Here is a 21,426-nt window from a genome sequence, read left to right as displayed (position 1 = left end):
ATAGAACCGTGATACGAACCGAACCGAGGGTTTTGTGAACCGTGCCACCCCTAATAAATATCCATTCAAACCTAAATTATTTGTCGACAGCATCTGTGTATGTCAGCTGCTCATACCTCAGTTTGATAACACAAAAATTTGACACATGTACAATGTAAGTCTTTGAGACGAGTTCACGATAGTGACTTCCATGTGACTCCTTAAAGTTTTAAAGATCAAAATGTCTACCACAAATATTTGTTTCCTAAAAAAACTATAACTATATAGCATGCAGATTTCATAAATAAATAAATGCTGAACCATAATGATAAGGCTTCTGGTTTTGGAGTGTATTGATCCTTTCAGATGAGCAATTAAACATAAAAGAAAAATAATTATCTTCTTTATCCATTTCTTCAGCTATAATTCTTTTAAAGCAATTTAAGAAGGAAAATAGGCAGGGATTTTTTATAGACTTTATTAAATGTAATCACAGTTGGTTTTAGTGCATCATTATTTTGCTTACAAGAAGAAATAATAAAAGAAATAGTGATCAACAACATTTTACAATTACGCTTTATGATTTAAACATGAATCTTACAAAAGAAATAGTTGTCAGGGTATTTAAAAACAACCAGTGAATTGTTAGAAAGAATGTGCTTTAGATGTTTTCTGCTTTGATTTGTGTGTTATGTATGTACTGTATATGTGAAACAGAAAGTTGAGAGCACAAATGTTCCTGATCCTGTTGAGCAACATTCATTTATTAAAGTGACAACAGCAAGACTATCTGGTGTCAGAGACTAAAACTGGTTTTTATTTGCTTCTGTATATGAGGGTTGTTTTACGGCTTTGTCTTCTGGACTTTGCGTGCAGTCACCCGCACATTAAGTGGCATGCCACGATTAACCAGCTCATCTTTCAGCTGAAAAACAAGTGGAAAGGCAGATTAACTAGCATTCTTGCATTTGACATTTGTATTACTGTCTACTGGAAGCGTCTTTTGCCTGATTAGTGAGCCTGACTTACTTTTTGCATAACAAACGCAAGGTTTCCACTGTCTGTTAGGTTCAGAAATGAGGTAACTTTCATTTGTAGCCCTACCACTTTTTCTAAAGAGATGCACAAAAGAAATAACAATACATTATTGTATATTAATATGATATTAAGTGTACTGTATATTGTGAAAAAAACACCTACCTCTATTCACCGTAAAGGCCCAACGCCCTGGCACATTTACATTAGTTGTGTTCTTGAGGAATGGGATGAATGTCCCATTTTTTGACCATGGAATGACAAAATAATTTGTTGAGCCAACTGTGTCATAACCGGCCTATTTAAAATATAAAAACAATAATTTTGTGAAGTGAAACAAATTATTAATCATTATTTAATATTTTGTAATTCTGATGTAGAAGTTTCTTTTACCTCCACTGGATAATTGATCACACTCATGTCACCATAGTTCATCAGAATGAAGGAGGAGACACCATCCGAAATTAAAACGGCTTGAAACGAGACTGACTGAAAAGATTTAAAACAGATTGTTATAGCAAGATCAAGATTCACTTGTGTCAAAGCTTACAAAAACAAACTTACTGGGGCTGAATGATGTAAAAATGTGTTTAAATCTGTAGTGTTAACAAAGTCCCAAGTTGCTACAAAGACCCAAGTAGCCCTGAAGCTCAGCCTAGGGTAATAGCGTTTGATATCTTCTGTGGCTCGTGTGAGGACATTTCCAGATGTGTACTGCTGATAGTAGAACGCAATAATTCCATAGTCATCGAAGTCAACCCAGAGAGGAGCAATTACATCTTGACTTCTATTAGGAAAATTGTAAGGACCTTCTTGTAAAGGTTGGTTGAATGAAAGGAGTCCATTATAGTTAACCTGAATTAAGAAAAACAAATCTAAATCAATCAGACAAACAGCAAAATATAAACTAATATAAGTGATGATTTGTCAGAGTTGTGTCCATTTTCATTTAAACTGTAAATAATGGAATTGAAATCTCACATATATTCGATTGTATGTGCGCCCAAAATATACAAATGGACTGGCTAGGTAAACTGAAGCAGAGTCTTCACCACCATTATTAACAAGAGTCTGAATGTCTCCGACTGCTAAGCCGACTGGATAGAAAATCTCTGGTGTTGCAGAGAAAAGGAACACAAATATACACAAACTTTAAGATATGTTTACATTTTAGTCTTTTTAATGATGCTTGTTTAACTTTATACTGTGGGATTAGGTTGAAAAACAATTCATGGGTTTATAACCTACCTGAAAATTGTACAATGCCTGTTTAAAGAAACACAGAGAGAAAACATTTGTAAAAAACTTGTTTTCAAAATACAAAATATTGCAGTGGTGTAACAGATGATGGTGTAACTATTACAATGCAAAATTAATTAAAAATATGAAACATCTACTGTACCTTGATTGGCAGAGAAAGCCCAACGGCCTGGAGTGTTTACATTACTTGAGGACTTTAGGTAGGGGATGAAGTTGCCAATGTTTGACCCAGGAATGACAAAGTAATGTGTGGAGCCAACTGTGTCATAACCGGCCTATTAAAATGATTAAAATACTCTGCATTTATACCAATTGATATGGAAGATAAAACACAAATCTTTTCTTATTGTTATATAGACACTTCTTTTACCTCCACTGGATAATTGATCACACTCATGTTACCATAGTTCATCAGAATGAAGGAGGAGACACCATCCGAAATTAAAACCGCTTGAAACAAGTTTGACTGAAAAGATTTAAAACATTTATTGTCACAGCAACATCAAGATTTACTCAACAGAGTTTTGTGTCAAAGCTTACAAAAATAAAACTTACTGGGGCTGAATGCTGTAAAAATGTGTTTAAATCTGTAGTTTGAACATAGTCCCAAGTTGCTACAAAGACCCAAGTAGCATTAAATCTCAGCCCAGGGTAATAGCGTTTGATATCTTCTGTAGCTCGTGTGAGGACATTTCCAGATGTGTACTGCTGATAGTAAAATGCAATAATTCCATAGTCATCGAAGTCAGCCCAGAGAGGAGCAATTACATCTTGACTTCCATATGGGCTTCCAAATGTGTAAGGATCTTCTATTGTCGATTGGTTGAATGAAAGCAGTCCATTATAGTTAACCTAAATTAAGAAAAAAATCAATCAGACAAACATCAAATTATAAACTAGTATAAGCGATGATTTGTCAGAGTTGTGTTGATTTTAATTTAGACTGTAAATAATGGAATTAAAATCTCACATATATTCGATTGTATGTGCGCCCAAAATATACAAATGGCCTGGACAGGTTAACTAAAGCGGAGTCTTCACCACCATAATTAACAAGAGTTTGAACGTCTCCGATCGCCGAGCCAAATGGATAGAAAATTGCTGGTGTTGTAGAGAAAAGAAACACAAATATACAGAAACATGTTTACATTTCACTCTCTTTTATTATGTTTGTGTTTTAGTTGTGAAAAACACAAGTTCCAATTCAAGAATCTTTACTTACCCAGCCATTGAATGTCTATTCCAACAAAAAACTTAACTAAAACACTTGCGTAAAGTAAACAATATTACACATGTGTAACAGGTGATGACTAGTGCTGTAATATTTGTTCTGACAATAATTTAATTTGATTTTGATTCTTTATCAATTATATTCATTATAAAAGCAACGTCATGAAACTTGGCTTCGTTACACCTTGGCTCCCTGAGATAGGGAACGAGGCGCTGCTTCATTAAAAAACGCCACAGTGTTTGCGCATATATTAATCATCTGTAAAATCAGCCTGTCTGGCGAGTGTTGACGTCATGATTACGACGGAACAACAAGGTATAAAATGGAGGTGCATTACAGCTTCTGGAAAAGCGCTACAGGCACAAGGAGTTATGGCAATGAGACGCAGCATCTCGTTCCCTATCTCAGAAAACCGAAGTTACAGACATATCCGAGATGTTCCCTTTCGATTTAACTCAACTCTGCCTCATAAAATGACACTTTGGGGAAGAAGGCCCACTATGCCATAAGAGTCTGGCTGGGCATATTTGATAAGCGTTTACCTTCTCGTGGGGGGGGGCTTGTCTGAAGTTTAAAATCACTGGTGTAAACATAAGCCAATCACATAACGTTTGGTTATGACGTGTGTTATGCGCTGGCTCAGCCGCATCAAATTTCCGCTGTGAACCCACTTATGACAGGAAACAAATCCATTGAGCGAAATTCCAGAGTGAACATGGCTGTGAACGACTTTTGCAGATTATGTGATGTAAATTGGACCAGAGCTAGTTAAACACTATCCTTATGGTGTCTTTCCACTCACGTCTAAGTGGAGGAACCCACTTACTCCTCACAAACTAATTTTCTGGTTAATAAGGGACGTCACCAAAGAATGACTGTCCACGCGTCCTCTACTATTAACTGTGAACAATGAAATTCCCCTTCATGATTTCTCGATCATTGTGCACACCAAGCTGTGCAGCACACAGACCAAGTTTTGCTTACCTGATCCTCCATGAGAGCAACCAAAGAGAACACAATCACAACTATCACCTTGCCGGCCTTTGGCCTCCCCAGTTTCTTGCTGATGATCGTTAATAGTTCATAAATTATACTTAACCCAAAAGTTGTCGGGAGTAGGGCAACAACTTAATCTCCATTTAAAATGTTTAACAAACACTCTTCTTGTTCAGGTTTCAGTTGGCAAATGCAGGAATACTATCCACAACAGATCGAATATCATTCTGTGTCTTCATGTCTGCTGTAAACTACAATCTTACATTCAGCGCTTAGCGTCTACGTCACGGCGCTCAGCCCACCCTTTGTTCGTTGACTGGGCTGGCCGTTTTGGAGCCGGAGGAAAACGGTTATAATGGGAGATATCTCAGACTAAGTACAGAAACTAAATGAAATTGAGCGGAAGTACGAAGTCTGACCTAGGCTAGTTATGAAGAGTGTCATACACATATCAGGACATAAACACATGATTACCAGGTAAGGGCGAGATGTCCAAAGTAGAGTACCTTGTAAAAGTATGCGGGGTGAAATACCACAAAGCATCAAGTTGATGGGCAAAAGATATGTTAATTGAGTGACAGAAGTTTGTCTGTACAAAACTAAATATGATCCCTTTTAAAAAATAGAGTCCTATCTGAACTCTCACTGGGAAGTAGGCCTAATCCTTAATGTACCATGCAGGAAACAAATGACTAAGGTAGGACTTCGTAATTACCCCTCAGTAAGAGGGGAGTGAAAAGGAGCTTATATATACTCTTAAAGTGAAGGCCGCAAGACCTGAGGAAAACCAATCTTGTAGGCAAGTGAACTGTACCGCAAGGGCTGAAAAAGGGCTGCAGCCATCTCAGATACCTTAGCTAGCTCCATTTGCGATCCCGACGATAAAAGGCGTCATGCTGCCTTAGCAAACACAAGCCCTGAGCCCAAAGGAATTTTAATATTGCCCTCCATGATCAAAAAGAGCTGCTCAGGTATGGAGCGACTTTAGCGAGAGGCTATCGCAATGTCTACAGGCCTCTTCCTCAAGATCTGCCTGAGTATACTCTGCCCCCAAACACTGAACACATAACCCCCCCCCCCCCCCGTTATGAAATGAGGAAAGGGGAACACATACTTCTTGAACTGCTCACTAGCCATTTAAACAATTTATTTTCATTTCCTGATGCAGCATCGAGTTACCTCGAAAGGGAAGAGATATTTAATCCAAAAGACACAAATTATAATTTGCAGGTTTTTTTTTAATAATTTGTAATATTGAAAAAATACCTTATTGCATACTGTTCACCTCATTATATAGCAAATGATTGAATTTCCCCTTAAATTCATGCAGCCCTATTGTTTTTTTTCTGTTTGATTTTGGGTATTATATAACATACCAGGAACAGCACTGGAGTTTTTAGCAGTTGTAGTTGAATTCACATTATGTGTTAAGTTTGCTGAAAGAAAAAACAAAAAACAAACACCATTAAAGAGCCTTTAAAAAGCTTTGACCTGCTTTAACTTGCACTATAATTCATAGACTTTTGAGTGTAAGATTAGCCATTCAAAAATAATTTGACAGAAAACACAGACCTGGAATGATCACAAAAATGTTGTTAAGCCTATATATTTCATAAAACAGTTATTACAGACCAGGCACATATTTGATTTTTATGAATGTCCTTTTTCAGTGTCATTGGTATTTACAGTAATCTAGGTAAATTACCATACAATTATCAGAATTGCTTTTCATGTAAACATACAAACTATTTACACATCAGTACCAAAATAGTGGTCAGATTTGTGATGTATGGTTCAGGTTTCTGTCTGATTCTGATTTATATAACATACCAGTTACATTGCTATCACGACTGTGCTTGTTTTTGTGGAGTTTGCAGAAATAATAAACACATACAAACATCATTAAAGACTCATTAAAAAGCTTTGACTAGTTCAACATGCAATCCATATTGCATCCTTTAAATTTTACTCAGTGTAAGATGTGTAATTGCCTGACAATGGGTGTATTTTATTTTAAATAAATTGTCTTTTTGCATGGAAGCTTTGCAATGCACATCCCAAAAAAAGAAAGAAAAGGAAAAACACAAAAAGGATAACAGCACATATTAAATAATTACCTGTTATTGATAGCATTACATATTAGAGTGCCTTACACAAACGCTTACAATATATTATGCATTGCTTATAGACAAATGCTTTATAAAACTTTGATTAGGGACGGTATAAAATAATAGTCTTTTCTAAACACAAATACATTATTTTCAAAATCCAACATATTGCAGTGGTGTAACAGATGATGGTGTAACTATTACAATGCAACATGAATCAGAAATAAGAGACACTGTACCTTGTTTGGCAGAGAAAGCCCAACGGCCTGGAGTGTTTACATTACTTGAGGACGTGAGGTTTGGGATGAGGTTGCCATTGTTTGACCCAGGAATGACAAAGTAATGTGTGGAGCCAATTGTGTCATATCCAGCCTATTTAACCAATCATAAAAATGTATTTATACCCAGTCGACTTGGATTATAAAATATGAATATTTGGGTGTTGTGAAACTTGTGAAAGTTTATTTTACCTCCACTGGATAATTGATCACACTCATGTTACCGTAGTTCATCAGAATAAAGGAGGAAACACCATCCGAAATTAAAACCGCTTGAAACGAGATTGACTGAAAAGATTTAAAACATTGATTGTCACCGCAACATCAAGATTTACTCAACAGAGTTTTGTGTTAAACCTTACAAAAACAAACTTACCGAAGCTGAATGATGTAAAAATGTGTTTAAATCCCAAGTTTCAACATAGTCCCAAGTTGCTACAAAGACCCAAGTAGCGTTGAAGCTCACACCAGGGTAATAGCGTCTGATATCTTCTGTAGCTCGTGTGAGGACATTTCCAGATGTGTACTGCTGATAGTAGAACGCAATAATTCCATAGTCATCAAAGTCAGCCCAGAGAGGAGCAATTACATCTTGATTTCCAAAAGATGGAAAAGTGTAAGGATCTTCTATTATCGGTTGGTTGAATGAAAGGAGTCCATTATAGTTGACCTAAATTAAGAGAAATTATTTAAAACCCATCAGACAAACAGTAAAGAATGAACTAACTTTAGTATTGATTTTGTTCATTTTCATATAGACTGTACAGAATTGAAATCTCACATATATAAGGTTGTATGTGCGGCCAAAATATACAAATGGTTTGGTTAGGTTAACTGAAGCGGAGTCTTCACCACCATAATTAACAAGAGTTCGATTGTCTCCGACCGCCGTGCCAAATGGATAGAAAATCCCTGATGTTGCAGAGAAAAGAAACACAAATATACACAAACTCTGACAAATACGTTTACATATCACTCTCATTTATTATGTTTGTTCACTTCACACTGTGTGTTCTAATTCCAATTTAAGAATTTTACTTACCTGGCCATTAAGAAAAAATATATATTTTACTCTAAAGCACTTGCATTAAGTACATATAAAATATTACACAGGTGTAACAGATGATGGTGTAACTACTGTGTTTCCCACAAATTGACTTTACTTGGAGGGGCGGCCCAGGTATTTTAACAACCGCTCATGTATATCTGGCAACCAATTGTGTCTTTTTTGTTATTCCGTCTTAATGACACTCTTTGAAATTGACATTTTGCATGCATACACGTCATGTCTATTTCACATCTGTGGAAAACATTGAACTATTTCAATTCATCTTGAATCAGAAATATGAAACACCTACCTTCATTGGTACAGAAAGCCCAACGGCCTGGAGTGTTTACATTACTTGAGGACTTAAGGTTTGGGATGAGGTTTCCATTGTTTGACCCAGGAATGACAAAGTAATGTGTAGAGCCAATTGTGTCATATCCAGCCTATTTAAATAATAAAAAACTATGTATGAATACCCAGTTGACTTGGATTATAAAATATGAATATTTTGGTGTTGTGAAACTTGTGAAAGTTTATTTTACCTCCACTGGATAATTGATCACACTCATGTTACCATAGTTCATCAGAGTAAAGGAGGAGACACCATCCGAAATTAAAACTGCTTGAAACGAGATTGACTGAAAAGATTTAAGCATTGATTATCACAGCAACATCAAGATTTACTCAACAGCGTTTTGTGTCAAAGCTTGGAAAAACAAAAACTTACTGGGGCTGAATGCTGTAGAAATGTGTTTAAATCTGTAGTTTGAACATAGTCCCAAGTTGCTACAAAGACCCAAGTAGCGTTGAAGCTCAGACCAGGGTAATAGCGTTTGATATCTTCTGTGGCTCGTGTGAGGACATTTCCAGATGTGTACTGCTGATAGTAAAACGCAATAATTCCATAGTCATCAAAGTCAGCCCAGAGAGGAGCAATTACGTCTTGATTTCCATAAGGACTTCCAAAAGATGGAAAAGTGTAAGGATCTTCTTGGAGAGGTTGGTTGAATGAAAGGAGTCCATTATAGTTGACCTAAATTAAGAGAAATGAATCAAAACCCATCAGACAAACAGTAAAGTGTGATCTAACTTGAGTGTTGATTTTGTTCATTTTCATTTAGACTGTACATAATGAATTGAAATCTCACATATATAAGATTGTATGTGCGGCCAAAAAACACAAATGGTCTGGCTAGGTTAACTGCAGCGAAGTCTTCACCACCATAATTAACAAGAGTTCGAACGTCTCCAACCGCCGAGCCAAATGGATAGAAAATCCCTGATGCTGCAGAGAAAAGAAAAACAAATATAAACAAACTTTGACAAATATATTTTCATTTCACTCTCATTTATGATTTTTTTTTTTACTTTAAACTGGCTATGTTTACATGCACAAAATTTTGTTAATCAGACTGAATTTTATCTGATTAATGGTTACGACAATACAGTTTCGACACTCTAAACTTTTATAAAATACACTAAAATGTTTATTTACAGGTACATTCTATCTAATCCGAACCAATCTGTCAGTGCTGTGGCTTGATCTGGCAAATGCATGTGGTTCAGTACCACAAAAGCTGGTGCAGCTCACTCTGACAAAACATCATGTCCCCAGCAGAATCACAGACCTCATCGCTGACTATTACAACAATTTCAGGATGAGAACCTCTGCAGGAGCAGTGACATCAGGCTGGCATAAGTTTGAGATCGGAATTATTACGGGCTGTACCATCTCCGTAATTCTGTTTTCCCTGGCTATGAATATGCTCACACAGTCTGCTGAATCAGAGAGTAAAAGGCCCAAAATGAAGTCAGCTCAATGCCAGCCACCAATCAGAGCATTTATGAACGACCTCACTGTCACCACAGTCCCAGGCTGCCAGTGGATTCTTAAGGGTCTTGAGAAGCTAATGGAGTGGGCACAGATACATTTTAAACCACCCAAGTCAAGATCGATTGTTTGAGAAGAGGAAAGGTGGACGACAAATTCCGGTTAAGTGTCACTGGTGTAACAGAGGAAAGAGAGGAAAGTCAGCAGCCACCTCAAAAGATGGCTGGGGCTTCCAAAAAGTCTAAGTAGTATAACACTCTATGGGCACCGCAACTGCTGCTCAAGTCCTTGGAAGAGGAGTTCAAGGTAACGAGAGCTAGGGAAGTGTTGCTTTTCAGAGACCCAAGTGATTCAAAGGTGGCATCGATTGGGATTAAAGTGAGGACTGGTCAGAAGTGGAAGGCTGAGGAAGCTGTTGGACAAGCAGAGGCAATATTACACCACAAAAGGCTGGTGAGGGTTGTAACAAGAGGTAGGGCTGGAATGGGTTCCTTTTCAAATCCCCACATAGGCACCATCAACGGGAAGGAAAAGCGATGCCTAGTCCAGGAGGAGGTGAGAGCAGTGGTCGAAGATGAGAGAACCTGCAGGGCAAGAGGAATGAGGCAACAGGGTGCATGGATACGATGGGAGAACACGATCGAGAGGAAGGTGACATAGGCGGAACTGTGGAAGGCAGAGCCACAGCAGATCAAGTTTCTCACCCACGCGGTATACGATGTGCTGCCCAGCCCATCAAACCCTCACATATGGGGTAGGGTGGAGTCACCAGCATGCCCACTGTGCTCCAAGTTTGGAACCCTGGATCACATTCTGAAGTGCTGCTCAAACGCACTGGGAGAGGGAAGGTACCGGTGGAGGCATGGCCATTGCTGTAACCATTGCTACAGGAGTCGAGTGGGCCAAGTGCTCCCTCCCCTCCAGGCAAACCATTGCCTTTGTCAGAGTGGGAGAGCAGCCAAGACCAGCTGCAAAAACATTTGCAGGCAACCTGGCCAACGTGTGGGATTGGCAGCTGTTGGTGGACTTGGAGCGGCAACTCTAGTTCCCCAGCCACGTTGTGACTTCCACCTTAAGACCAAATGTTGTTCTTTTGTCTGATTCCACCAAACAAGTAGTTCTACTGGAGCTTACAGTCCCTTGAAAAGACTGACTGGAAGAGGCCTTTGAGAGGAAACTCACCAAGTATGAGGGACTGGTCAGTGAGTGTCAACAAGCCAGATGGAGACCACAGTGTCTCCTAATAGAGGTAGGATGCAGGGGCTTTGTAGCCCGATCCCTGTACAGAGCCTTCAGTCTGTTGGCCATTGATGGAGTGAGGAGAAGAAGAGCCATCCGCAACACCACTGAAACGGCAGAGAAAGCCTTGAGATGGCTATGGTTCAAGAGGCGGAGATCCATTGGGCCAGTGTAGCTAGATTTGTCAACTGGACACAAGCTGGGGTCTGATCAGCCACAACCGGGTCACCTGGATGAGGGTGTATGAAAGACCGAAACACCCAATGATTCCAGGAACATTACTGAAGATGTGTCCAGTAGCATAAGTAAATGTACAGTATTTGCACAGCTTAAGAAGTTTTCAATGAAAACACAACTTTCAAAAGGCATAACCCTATTTTATTGCTTTATGTGGCATAATGTTATAAAAGTACACATGAACGCTGCAGAATGTATGAGGTAAATATCAACCTCGACATGAATCGTACTGATTAAGGTGTTTACATGAAGGATTTTCAATACGATTTAGCCATCAGCATGATTACAAACAGATTATTTGGTTGCATGTAAACATTGCAACTGTGTGTTCTGAAAAACACAACTTCCATTTCAAGAATCTTTATTTGCCTGGCCATTGAGAAAAAAACTGAATATTTAACTCTAAACCACTTGGGTAAAGTACATATAATGTGATTGTCTAACTATTTCAATGCAACATGAATCAGAAATATGAAACACATACTGTACCTTGATATGTAGAGAAAGCCCAACGGCCTGGAGTGTTTACATTACTTGAATACTTGAGGTTTGGGATGAGGTTGCCATTGTTTGACCCAGGAATGACAAAGTAATGTGTGGAGCCTATTGTGTCATATCCAGCCTATTTAAATCATAAAAAACTATGTATGAATACCCAGCTGACTTGGATTATAAAATATAAATATTTGGGTGTTGTAAAACTTTCGAAAGTTTTTTTACCTCCACTGGATAATTGATCACACTCATGTTGCCATAGTTCATCAGAGTAAAGGAGGAGACACCATCCGAAATTAAAACTGCTTGAAACGAGACTGACTGAAAAGATTTAAACATTGATTATAACAACAACATCAAGATTTACTCAACAGCGTTTCGTGTCAAAGCTTAGAAAAACAAAAACTTACTGGGGCTGAATGCTGTAAAAATGTGTTTAAATCTGTAGTTTGAACATAGTCCCAAGTTACTACAAAGACCCAAGTGGCGTTGAAGCTCACACCAGGGTAATAGTGTTTGATATCTTCTGTAGCTCGTGTGAGGACATTTCCAGATGTGTACTGCTGATAGTAAAACGCAATAATTCCATAGTCATCAAAGTCAGCCCAGAGAGGAGCAATTACATCTTGACTTCCATTATATGGAAAAGTGTAAGGATCTTCTATTATCGGTTGGTTGAATGAAAGGAGTCCATTATAGTTGACCTAAATTAAGAGAAATGAATCAAAACCCATCAGACAAACAGTAAAGTATGAACTAACTTTAGTGTTGATTTTGTTCATTTTCATTTAGACTGTACAGAATTGAAATTGAAATCTCACATATATCAGGTTGTATGTGCGCCCAAAATATACAAATGGTCTGGCTAGGTTAACTGAAGCGGAGTCTTCACCACCATAATTAACAAGAGTTCGAATGTCTCCAACCGCCGAGCCAAATGGATAGAAAATCCCTGATGTGGCAGAAAAAAGAAACACAAATATACACAAACTTTGACAAATATATTTTCATTCCACTCTCATTTATGATTTTTTTTACTTTAAACTGGCTATGTTTACATGCACAAATTGTGTTAATCCAACTGAATTTAATCTGATAAAATGGTTACGACAATACAGTTTTGGGCACTCTAAACTTTTATAAAATACACTAAAATTTTTATTTACAGGTACATTCTATCTAATCAGAACCAATCTGTCAGTGCTGTGGCTTGATCTGGCAAATGCATATGGTTCAATACCACACAAGCTGGTGCATCTCACTCTGACAAAACATCATGTCCCCAGCAGGATCACAGACCTTATCGCTGACTATTACAACAATTTCAGGATGAGAACCTCTGCAGGAGCAGTGACATCAGGCTGGCATAAGTTTGAGATCAGAATTATTACGGGCTGTTCCATCTCCGTAATTCTGTTTTCCCTGGCTATGAATATGCTCACAAAGTCTGCTGAATCAGCGTGTAGAAGGCCCAAAAGGAAGTCAGCTCAATGCCAGCCACCGATCAGAGCATTTATGGACGACCTCACTGTCACCACAGTCCCAGGCTGCCAGTGGATTCTTAAGGGTCTTGAGAAGCTAATGGAGTGGGCATAGATGCATTTTAAATCACCCAAGTCAAGATCGATGGTTTGAGAAGAGGAAAGGTGGACGACAAATTCCGGTTAAGTGTCACTGGTGTAACAGAGGAAAGAGAGGAAAGTCAGCAGCCACCTCAGAAGATGGCTGGGGCTTCCAAAAAGTCTAAGTAGTATAACACTCTATGGGCACCGCAACTGCTGCTCAAGTCCTTGGAAGAAGAGTTTAAGGTAACAAGAGCTAGGGAAGTGTTGCTTTTCAGAGACTCAAGTGATTCAAAGGTGGCAACGGCTGGGATTAAAGTAAGGACTGGTCAGAAGTGGAAGGCTGAGGAAGCTGTTGGACAAGCAGAGGCAAGATTACATCACAAAAGGCTGGTCGGGGTTGTAACAAGAGGTAGGGCTGGAATAGGTTCCTTTTCAAATCCCCACATAGGCACCATCAACGGGAAGGAAAAGCACTGCCTAGTCCAGGAGGAGGTAAGAGCAGTCGAGGATGAGAGAACCTGCAGGGCAAGAGGAATGAGGCAACAGGGTGCATGGATACGATGGGAGAACACGATCGAGAGGAAAGTGACATAGGCGGAACTGTGGAAGGCAGAGCCACAGCAGATCAAGTTTCTCATCCAGGCGGTATACGATGTGCTTCCCAGCCCATCAAACCCTCACATATGGGGTAGGGTGGAGTCACCAGCATGCCCACTGTGCTCCAAGTGTGGAACCCTAGAGCACATTCTGAAGTGCTGCTCAAAAGCACTGGGAGTGGGAAGGTACCGGCGGAGTCATGGCCATTGCTGAAGCCATTGCCACAGGAGTCGAGTGGGCCAAGTGCTCCCTCCCCTCCAGGCAAACCATTGCCTTTGTCAGAGTGGGAGAGCAGCCAAGACCAGCTGCAAAAACATTTGCAGGCAACCTGGCCAACACGTGGGATTGGCAGCTGTTGGTGGACTTGGAGCAGCAACTAGTTCCCCAGCCACGTTGTGACTTCCACCTTAAGACCAAATGTTGTTCTTTTGTCTGATTCCACCAAAAAAGTAGTTCTGCTGGAGCTTACAGTCCCTTGAAAAGACTGACTGGAAGAGGCCTTTGAGAGGAAACTCACCAAGTATGAGGGACTGGTCAGTGAGTGTCAACAAGCCAGATGGAGACCACAGTGTCTCCCAATAGAGGTCCTGTAGGATGCAGTGGCTTTGTAGCCCGATCCCTGTACAGAGCTTTCAGTCTGTTGGCCGTTGATGGAGTGAGGAGAAGAAGAGCCATCCGCAACACCACCGAAACGGCAGAGAAAGCCTTGAGATGGCTATGGTTCAAGAGGCGGAGATCCATTGGGCCAGTGTAGCTAGATTTGTCAACTGGACACAAGCTGGGGTCTGATCAGCCACAACTGGGTCACCTGTATGATGGTGTATGAAAGACTGAAACACCCAATGATTCCAGGAACATTACTAAAGATGTGTCCAGTAGCATCAGTAAATGAACAGTATTTGCACAGCTTAAGAAGTTTCAGATACAGGCAATTAAAACACAATTTTCAAAAGGCATAACGCTATTTTATTGCTTTATGTAGCATAATGTTATAAAAGTACACATGAACGCTGCAGAATGTATGAGGTAAATATCAACCTCGACATGAATCGTACTGATTAAGGTGTTTACATGAAGGATTTTCAATACGATTTAGCCATCAGCATGATTACAAACAGATTATTTGGTTGCATGTAAACATTGCAACTGTGTGTTCTGAAAAACACAACTTCCATTTCAAGAATCTTTATTTGCCTGGCCATTGAGAAAAAAACTGAATATTTAACTCTAAACCACTTGGGTAAAGTACATATAATGTGATTGTCTAACTATTTCAATGCAACATGAATCAGAAATATGAAACACATACTGTACCTTGATATGTAGAGAAAGCCCAACGGCCTGGAGTGTTTACATTACTTGAATACTTGAGGTTTGGGATGAGGTTGCCATTGTTTGACCCAGGAATGACAAAGTAATGTGTGGAGCCTATTGTGTCATATCCAGCCTATTTAAATCATAAAAAACTATGTATGAATACCCAGCTGACTTGGATTATAAAATATAAATATTTGGGTGTTGTAAAACTTTCGAAAGTTTTTTTACCTCCACTGGATAATTGATCACACTCATGTTGCCATAGTTCATCAGAGTAAAGGAGGAGACACCATCCGAAATTAAAACTGCTTGAAACGAGACTGACTGAAAAGATTTAAACATTGATTATAACAACAACATCAAGATTTACTCAACAGCGTTTCGTGTCAAAGCTTAGAAAAACAAAAACTTACTGGGGCTGAATGCTGTAAAAATGTGTTTAAATCTGTAGTTTGAACATAGTCCCAAGTTACTACAAAGACCCAAGTGGCGTTGAAGCTCACACCAGGGTAATAGTGTTTGATATCTTCTGTAGCTCGTGTGAGGACATTTCCAGATGTGTACTGCTGATAGTAAAACGCAATAATTCCATAGTCATCAAAGTCAGCCCAGAGAGGAGCAATTACATCTTGACTTCCATTATATGGAAAAGTGTAAGGATCTTCTATTATCGGTTGGTTGAATGAAAGGAGTCCATTATAGTTGACCTAAATTAAGAGAAATGAATCAAAACCCATCAGACAAACAGTAAAGTATGAACTAACTTTAGTGTTGATTTTGTTCATTTTCATTTAGACTGTACAGAATTGAAATTGAAATCTCACATATATCAGGTTGTATGTGCGCCCAAAATATACAAATGGTCTGGCTAGGTTAACTGAAGCGGAGTCTTCACCACCATAATTAACAAGAGTTCGAATGTCTCCAACCGCCGAGCCAAATGGATAGAAAATCCCTGATGTGGCAGAAAAAAGAAACACAAATATACACAAACTTTGACAAATATATTTTCATTCCACTCTCATTTATGATTTTTTTTACTTTAAACTGGCTATGTTTACATGCACAAATTGTGTTAATCCAACTGAATTTAATCTGATAAAATGGTTACGACAATACAGTTTTGGGCACTCTAAACTTTTATAAAATACACTAAAATTTTTATTTACAGGTACATTCTATCTAATCAGAACCAATCTGTCAGTGCTGTGGCTTGATCTGGCAAATGCATATGGTTCAATACCACACAAGCTGGTGCATCTCACTCTGACAAAACATCATGTCCCCAGCAGGATCACAGACCTTATCGCTGACTATTACAACAATTTCAGGATGAGAACCTCTGCAGGAGCAGTGACATCAGGCTGGCATAAGTTTGAGATCAGAATTATTACGGGCTGTTCCATCTCCGTAATTCTGTTTTCCCTGGCTATGAATATGCTCACAAAGTCTGCTGAATCAGCGTGTAGAAGGCCCAAAAGGAAGTCAGCTCAATGCCAGCCACCGATCAGAGCATTTATGGACGACCTCACTGTCACCACAGTCCCAGGCTGCCAGTGGATTCTTAAGGGTCTTGAGAAGCTAATGGAGTGGGCATAGATGCATTTTAAATCACCCAAGTCAAGATCGATGGTTTGAGAAGAGGAAAGGTGGACGACAAATTCCGGTTAAGTGTCACTGGTGTAACAGAGGAAAGAGAGGAAAGTCAGCAGCCACCTCAGAAGATGGCTGGGGCTTCCAAAAAGTCTAAGTAGTATAACACTCTATGGGCACCGCAACTGCTGCTCAAGTCCTTGGAAGAAGAGTTTAAGGTAACAAGAGCTAGGGAAGTGTTGCTTTTCAGAGACTCAAGTGATTCAAAGGTGGCAACGGCTGGGATTAAAGTAAGGACTGGTCAGAAGTGGAAGGCTGAGGAAGCTGTTGGACAAGCAGAGGCAAGATTACATCACAAAAGGCTGGTCGGGGTTGTAACAAGAGGTAGGGCTGGAATAGGTTCCTTTTCAAATCCCCACATAGGCACCATCAACGGGAAGGAAAAGCACTGCCTAGTCCAGGAGGAGGTAAGAGCAGTCGAGGATGAGAGAACCTGCAGGGCAAGAGGAATGAGGCAACAGGGTGCATGGATACGATGGGAGAACACGATCGAGAGGAAAGTGACATAGGCGGAACTGTGGAAGGCAGAGCCACAGCAGATCAAGTTTCTCATCCAGGCGGTATACGATGTGCTTCCCAGCCCATCAAACCCTCACATATGGGGTAGGGTGGAGTCACCAGCATGCCCACTGTGCTCCAAGTGTGGAACCCTAGAGCACATTCTGAAGTGCTGCTCAAAAGCACTGGGAGTGGGAAGGTACCGGCGGAGTCATGGCCATTGCTGAAGCCATTGCCACAGGAGTCGAGTGGGCCAAGTGCTCCCTCCCCTCCAGGCAAACCATTGCCTTTGTCAGAGTGGGAGAGCAGCCAAGACCAGCTGCAAAAACATTTGCAGGCAACCTGGCCAACACGTGGGATTGGCAGCTGTTGGTGGACTTGGAGCAGCAACTAGTTCCCCAGCCACGTTGTGACTTCCACCTTAAGACCAAATGTTGTTCTTTTGTCTGATTCCACCAAAAAAGTAGTTCTGCTGGAGCTTACAGTCCCTTGAAAAGACTGACTGGAAGAGGCCTTTGAGAGGAAACTCACCAAGTATGAGGGACTGGTCAGTGAGTGTCAACAAGCCAGATGGAGACCACAGTGTCTCCCAATAGAGGTCCTGTAGGATGCAGTGGCTTTGTAGCCCGATCCCTGTACAGAGCTTTCAGTCTGTTGGCCGTTGATGGAGTGAGGAGAAGAAGAGCCATCCGCAACACCACCGAAACGGCAGAGAAAGCCTTGAGATGGCTATGGTTCAAGAGGCGGAGATCCATTGGGCCAGTGTAGCTAGATTTGTCAACTGGACACAAGCTGGGGTCTGATCAGCCACAACTGGGTCACCTGTATGATGGTGTATGAAAGACTGAAACACCCAATGATTCCAGGAACATTACTAAAGATGTGTCCAGTAGCATCAGTAAATGAACAGTATTTGCACAGCTTAAGAAGTTTCAGATACAGGCAATTAAAACACAATTTTCAAAAGGCATAACGCTATTTTATTGCTTTATGTAGCATAATGTTATAAAAGTACACATGAACGCTGCAGAATGTATGAGGTAAATATCAACTTCGACCTGAATCGTATTGATTAAGGTGTTTACATGAAGGATTTTCAATACGATTTAGCCATCAGCATGATTACAAACAGATTATTTGGTTGCATGTAAACATTGCAACTGTGTGTTCTGAAAAACACAACTTCCATTTCAAGAATCTTTATTTGCCTGGCCATTGAGAAAAAAAACTGAATATTTAACTCTAAACCACTTGGGTAAAGTACATATAATGTGATTGTCTAACTATTTCAATGCAACATGAATCAGAAATATGAAACACATACTGTACCTTGATTTGTAGAGAAAGCCCAACGGCCTGGAGTGTTTACATTACTTGAATACTTGAGGTTTGGGATGAGGTTGCCATTGTTTGACCCAGGAATGACAAAGTAATGTGTGGAGCCTATTGTGTCATATCCAGCCTATTTAAATCATAAAAAACTATGTATGAATACCCAGCTGACTTGGATTATAAAATATAAATATTTGAGTGTTGTAAAACTTGTGAAAGTTTTTTTTACCTCCACTGGATAATTGATCACACTCATGTTGCCATAGTTCATCAGAGTAAAGGAGGAGACACCATCCGAAATTAAAACTGCTTGAAACGAGACTGACTGAAAAGATTTAAAACATTGATTATCACAGCAACATCAAGATTTACTCAACAGCATTTCGTGTCAAAGCTTAGAAAAACAAAAACTTACTGGGGCTGAATGCTGTAAAAATGTGTTTAAATCTGTAGTTTCAACATAGTCCCAAGTTGCTACAAAGACCCAAGTGGCGTTGAAGCTCAGACCAGGGTAATAGCGTCTAATATCTTCTGTGGCTCGTGTGAGGACATTTCCAGATGTGTACTGCTGATAGTAGAACGCAATAATTCCATAGTCATCAAAGTCAGCCCAGAGAGGAGCAATTACGTCTTGACTTCCATTATATGGAAAAGTGTAAGGATCTTCTATTATCGGTTGGTTGAATGAAAGGAGTCCATTATAGTTTACCTAAATTAAGAGAAATGAATCAAAACCCATCAGACAAACAGTAAAGTATGAACTAACTTAAATGTTGATTTTGTTTATTTTCATTTAGACTGTACATAATAAAATTAAAATCTCACATATATAAGATTGTATGTGCGGCCAAAAAACACAAATGGTCTGGCTAGGTTAACTGAAGCGGAGTCTTCACCACCATAATTAACAAGAGTTTGAACATCTCCAACCGCCGAGCCAAATGGATAGAAAATCCCTGATGTGGCAGAAAAAAGAAACACAAATATACACAAACTTTGAAAAATATATTTTCATTTCACTCTCATTTATGATTTTTCTTACTTTAAACTGGCTATGTTTACATGCACAAAATTGTGTTAATCCGACTGAATTTAATCTGATAAATGGTTATGACAATACAGTTTCGGGCACTCTAAACTTTTATAAAATACACTAAAATGTTTATTTACAGGTACATTCTATCTAATCCGAACCAATCTGTCAGTGCTGTGGCTTGATCTGGCAAATGCATGTGGTTCAATACCACACAAGCTGGTGCAGCTCACTCTGACAAAACATCATGTCCCCAGCAGAATCACAGACCTCATCGCTGACTATTACAACAATTTCAGGATGAGAACCTCTGCAGGAGCAGTGACATCAGGCTGGCATAAGTTTGAGATCGGAATTATTACGGGCTGTACCATCTCCGTAATTCTGTTTTCCCTGGCTATGAATATGCTCACACAGTCTGCTGAATCAGAGAGTAAAAGGCCCAAAATGAAGTCAGCTCAATGCCAGCCACCAATCAGAGCATTTATGAACGACCTCACTGTCACCACAGTCCCAGGCTGCCAGTGGATTCTTAAGGGTCTTGAGAAGCTAATGGAGTGGGCACAGATGCATTTTAAACGACCCAAGTCAAGATCGATGGTTTGAGAAGAGGAAAGGTGGACGACAAATTCCGGTTAAGTGTCACTGGTGTAACAGAGGAAAGAGAGGAAAGTCAGCAGCCACCTCAGAAGATGGCTGGGGCTTCCAAAAAGTCTTAAGTAGTATAACACTCTATGGGCACCGCAACTGCTGCTCAAGTCCTTGGAAGAGTAGTTTAAGGTAACAAGAGCTAGGGAAGTGTTGCTTTTCAGAGACCCAAGTGATTCAAAGGTGGCAACGGCTGGGATTAAAGTGAGGACTGGTCAGAAGTGGAAGGCTGAGGAAGCTGTTGGACAACCAGAGGCAAGATTACACCACAAAAGGCTGGTGGGGGTTGTAACAAGAGGTAGGGCTGGAATGGGTTCCTTTTCAAATCCCCACATAGGCACCATCAACGGGAAGGAAAAGCGCTGCCTAGTCCAGGAGGAGGTGAGAGCAGTGGTCGAGGATGAGAGAACCTGCAGGGCAAGAGGAATGAGGCAACAGGGTCCATGGATACGATGGGAGAACACGATCGAGAGGAAGGTGACATAGGCGGAACTGTGGAAGGCAGAGCCACAGCATATCAAGTTTCTCACCCAGGCGGTATACGATGTGCTTCCCAGCCCATCAAACCCTCACATATGGGGTAGGGTGGAGTCACCAGCATGCCCACTGTGCTCCAAGTGTGGAACCCTAGAGCACATTCTGAAGTGCTGCTCAAAGGCACTGGGAGAGGGAAGGTACCGGTGGAGGCATTGCCATTTCTGAAGCCATTGCCACAGTAGTCGAGTGGGCCAAGTGCTCCCTCCCCTCCAGGCAAACCATTGCCTTTGTCAGAGTGGGAGAGCAGCCAAGACCAGCTGCAAAAACATTTGCAGGCAACCTGGCCAACGCGTGGGATTGGCAGCTGTTGGTGGACTTGGAGCGGCAACTCTAGTTCCCCAGCCACGTTGTGACTTCCACCTTAAGCCCAAATGTTGTTCTTTTGTCTGATTCCACCAAACAAGTAGTTCTGCTGGAGCTTACAGTCCCTTGAAAAGACTGACTGGAAAAGGCCTTTGAGAGGAAACTCACCAGGTATGAGGGACTGGTCAGTGAGTGTCAACAAGCCA

General features: G+C 40.3%; 2 protein-coding genes across 2 annotated transcripts; both read right to left on the bottom strand.

Annotated features, from left to right (window-relative positions):
* Positions 1-500: 500 nt before the first annotated feature.
* On the bottom strand, positions 501-13,015 carry LOC135744450 (uncharacterized). Its single transcript, XM_073814324.1, has 25 exons — positions 13,000-13,015; positions 12,559-12,689; positions 12,148-12,441; positions 11,963-12,058; positions 11,732-11,864; positions 9,084-9,220; positions 8,663-8,968; positions 8,478-8,573; positions 8,246-8,378; positions 7,669-7,799; positions 7,264-7,557; positions 7,080-7,175; positions 6,849-6,981; positions 5,878-5,937; positions 3,245-3,375; positions 2,830-3,126; positions 2,645-2,740; positions 2,417-2,549; positions 2,263-2,280; positions 1,996-2,126; positions 1,579-1,869; positions 1,408-1,503; positions 1,180-1,312; positions 1,009-1,091; positions 501-904 (listed from the first exon to the last, which is right to left on the bottom strand). The coding sequence occupies exons 1-25, from the start codon at positions 13,013-13,015 to the stop codon at positions 824-826; spliced, it is 3,546 nt and encodes a 1,181-aa protein (XP_073670425.1). The 3' UTR covers positions 501-823.
* A 1,418-nt stretch (positions 13,016-14,433) lies between these two features.
* Positions 14,434-19,981, bottom strand: LOC141282017 (uncharacterized). Its single transcript, XM_073814291.1, has 10 exons — positions 19,966-19,981; positions 19,525-19,655; positions 19,115-19,408; positions 18,929-19,024; positions 18,697-18,829; positions 16,041-16,171; positions 15,630-15,923; positions 15,445-15,540; positions 15,214-15,346; positions 14,434-14,684 (listed from the first exon to the last, which is right to left on the bottom strand). Exons 1-10 carry the CDS (start codon positions 19,979-19,981, stop codon positions 14,434-14,436), a joined length of 1,575 nt encoding a protein of 524 aa, XP_073670392.1.
* Positions 19,982-21,426: the final 1,445 nt, after the last annotated feature.

The sequence above is a fragment of the Paramisgurnus dabryanus genome, chromosome 1 (assembly GCF_030506205.2).
Source record: "Paramisgurnus dabryanus chromosome 1, PD_genome_1.1, whole genome shotgun sequence".
NCBI classification, from domain to species: domain Eukaryota; kingdom Metazoa; phylum Chordata; class Actinopteri; order Cypriniformes; family Cobitidae; genus Paramisgurnus; species Paramisgurnus dabryanus.
The sequence above is the reverse complement of the archived record's forward strand: the minus strand, read 5'-3'. Positions and strand labels throughout refer to the sequence as shown.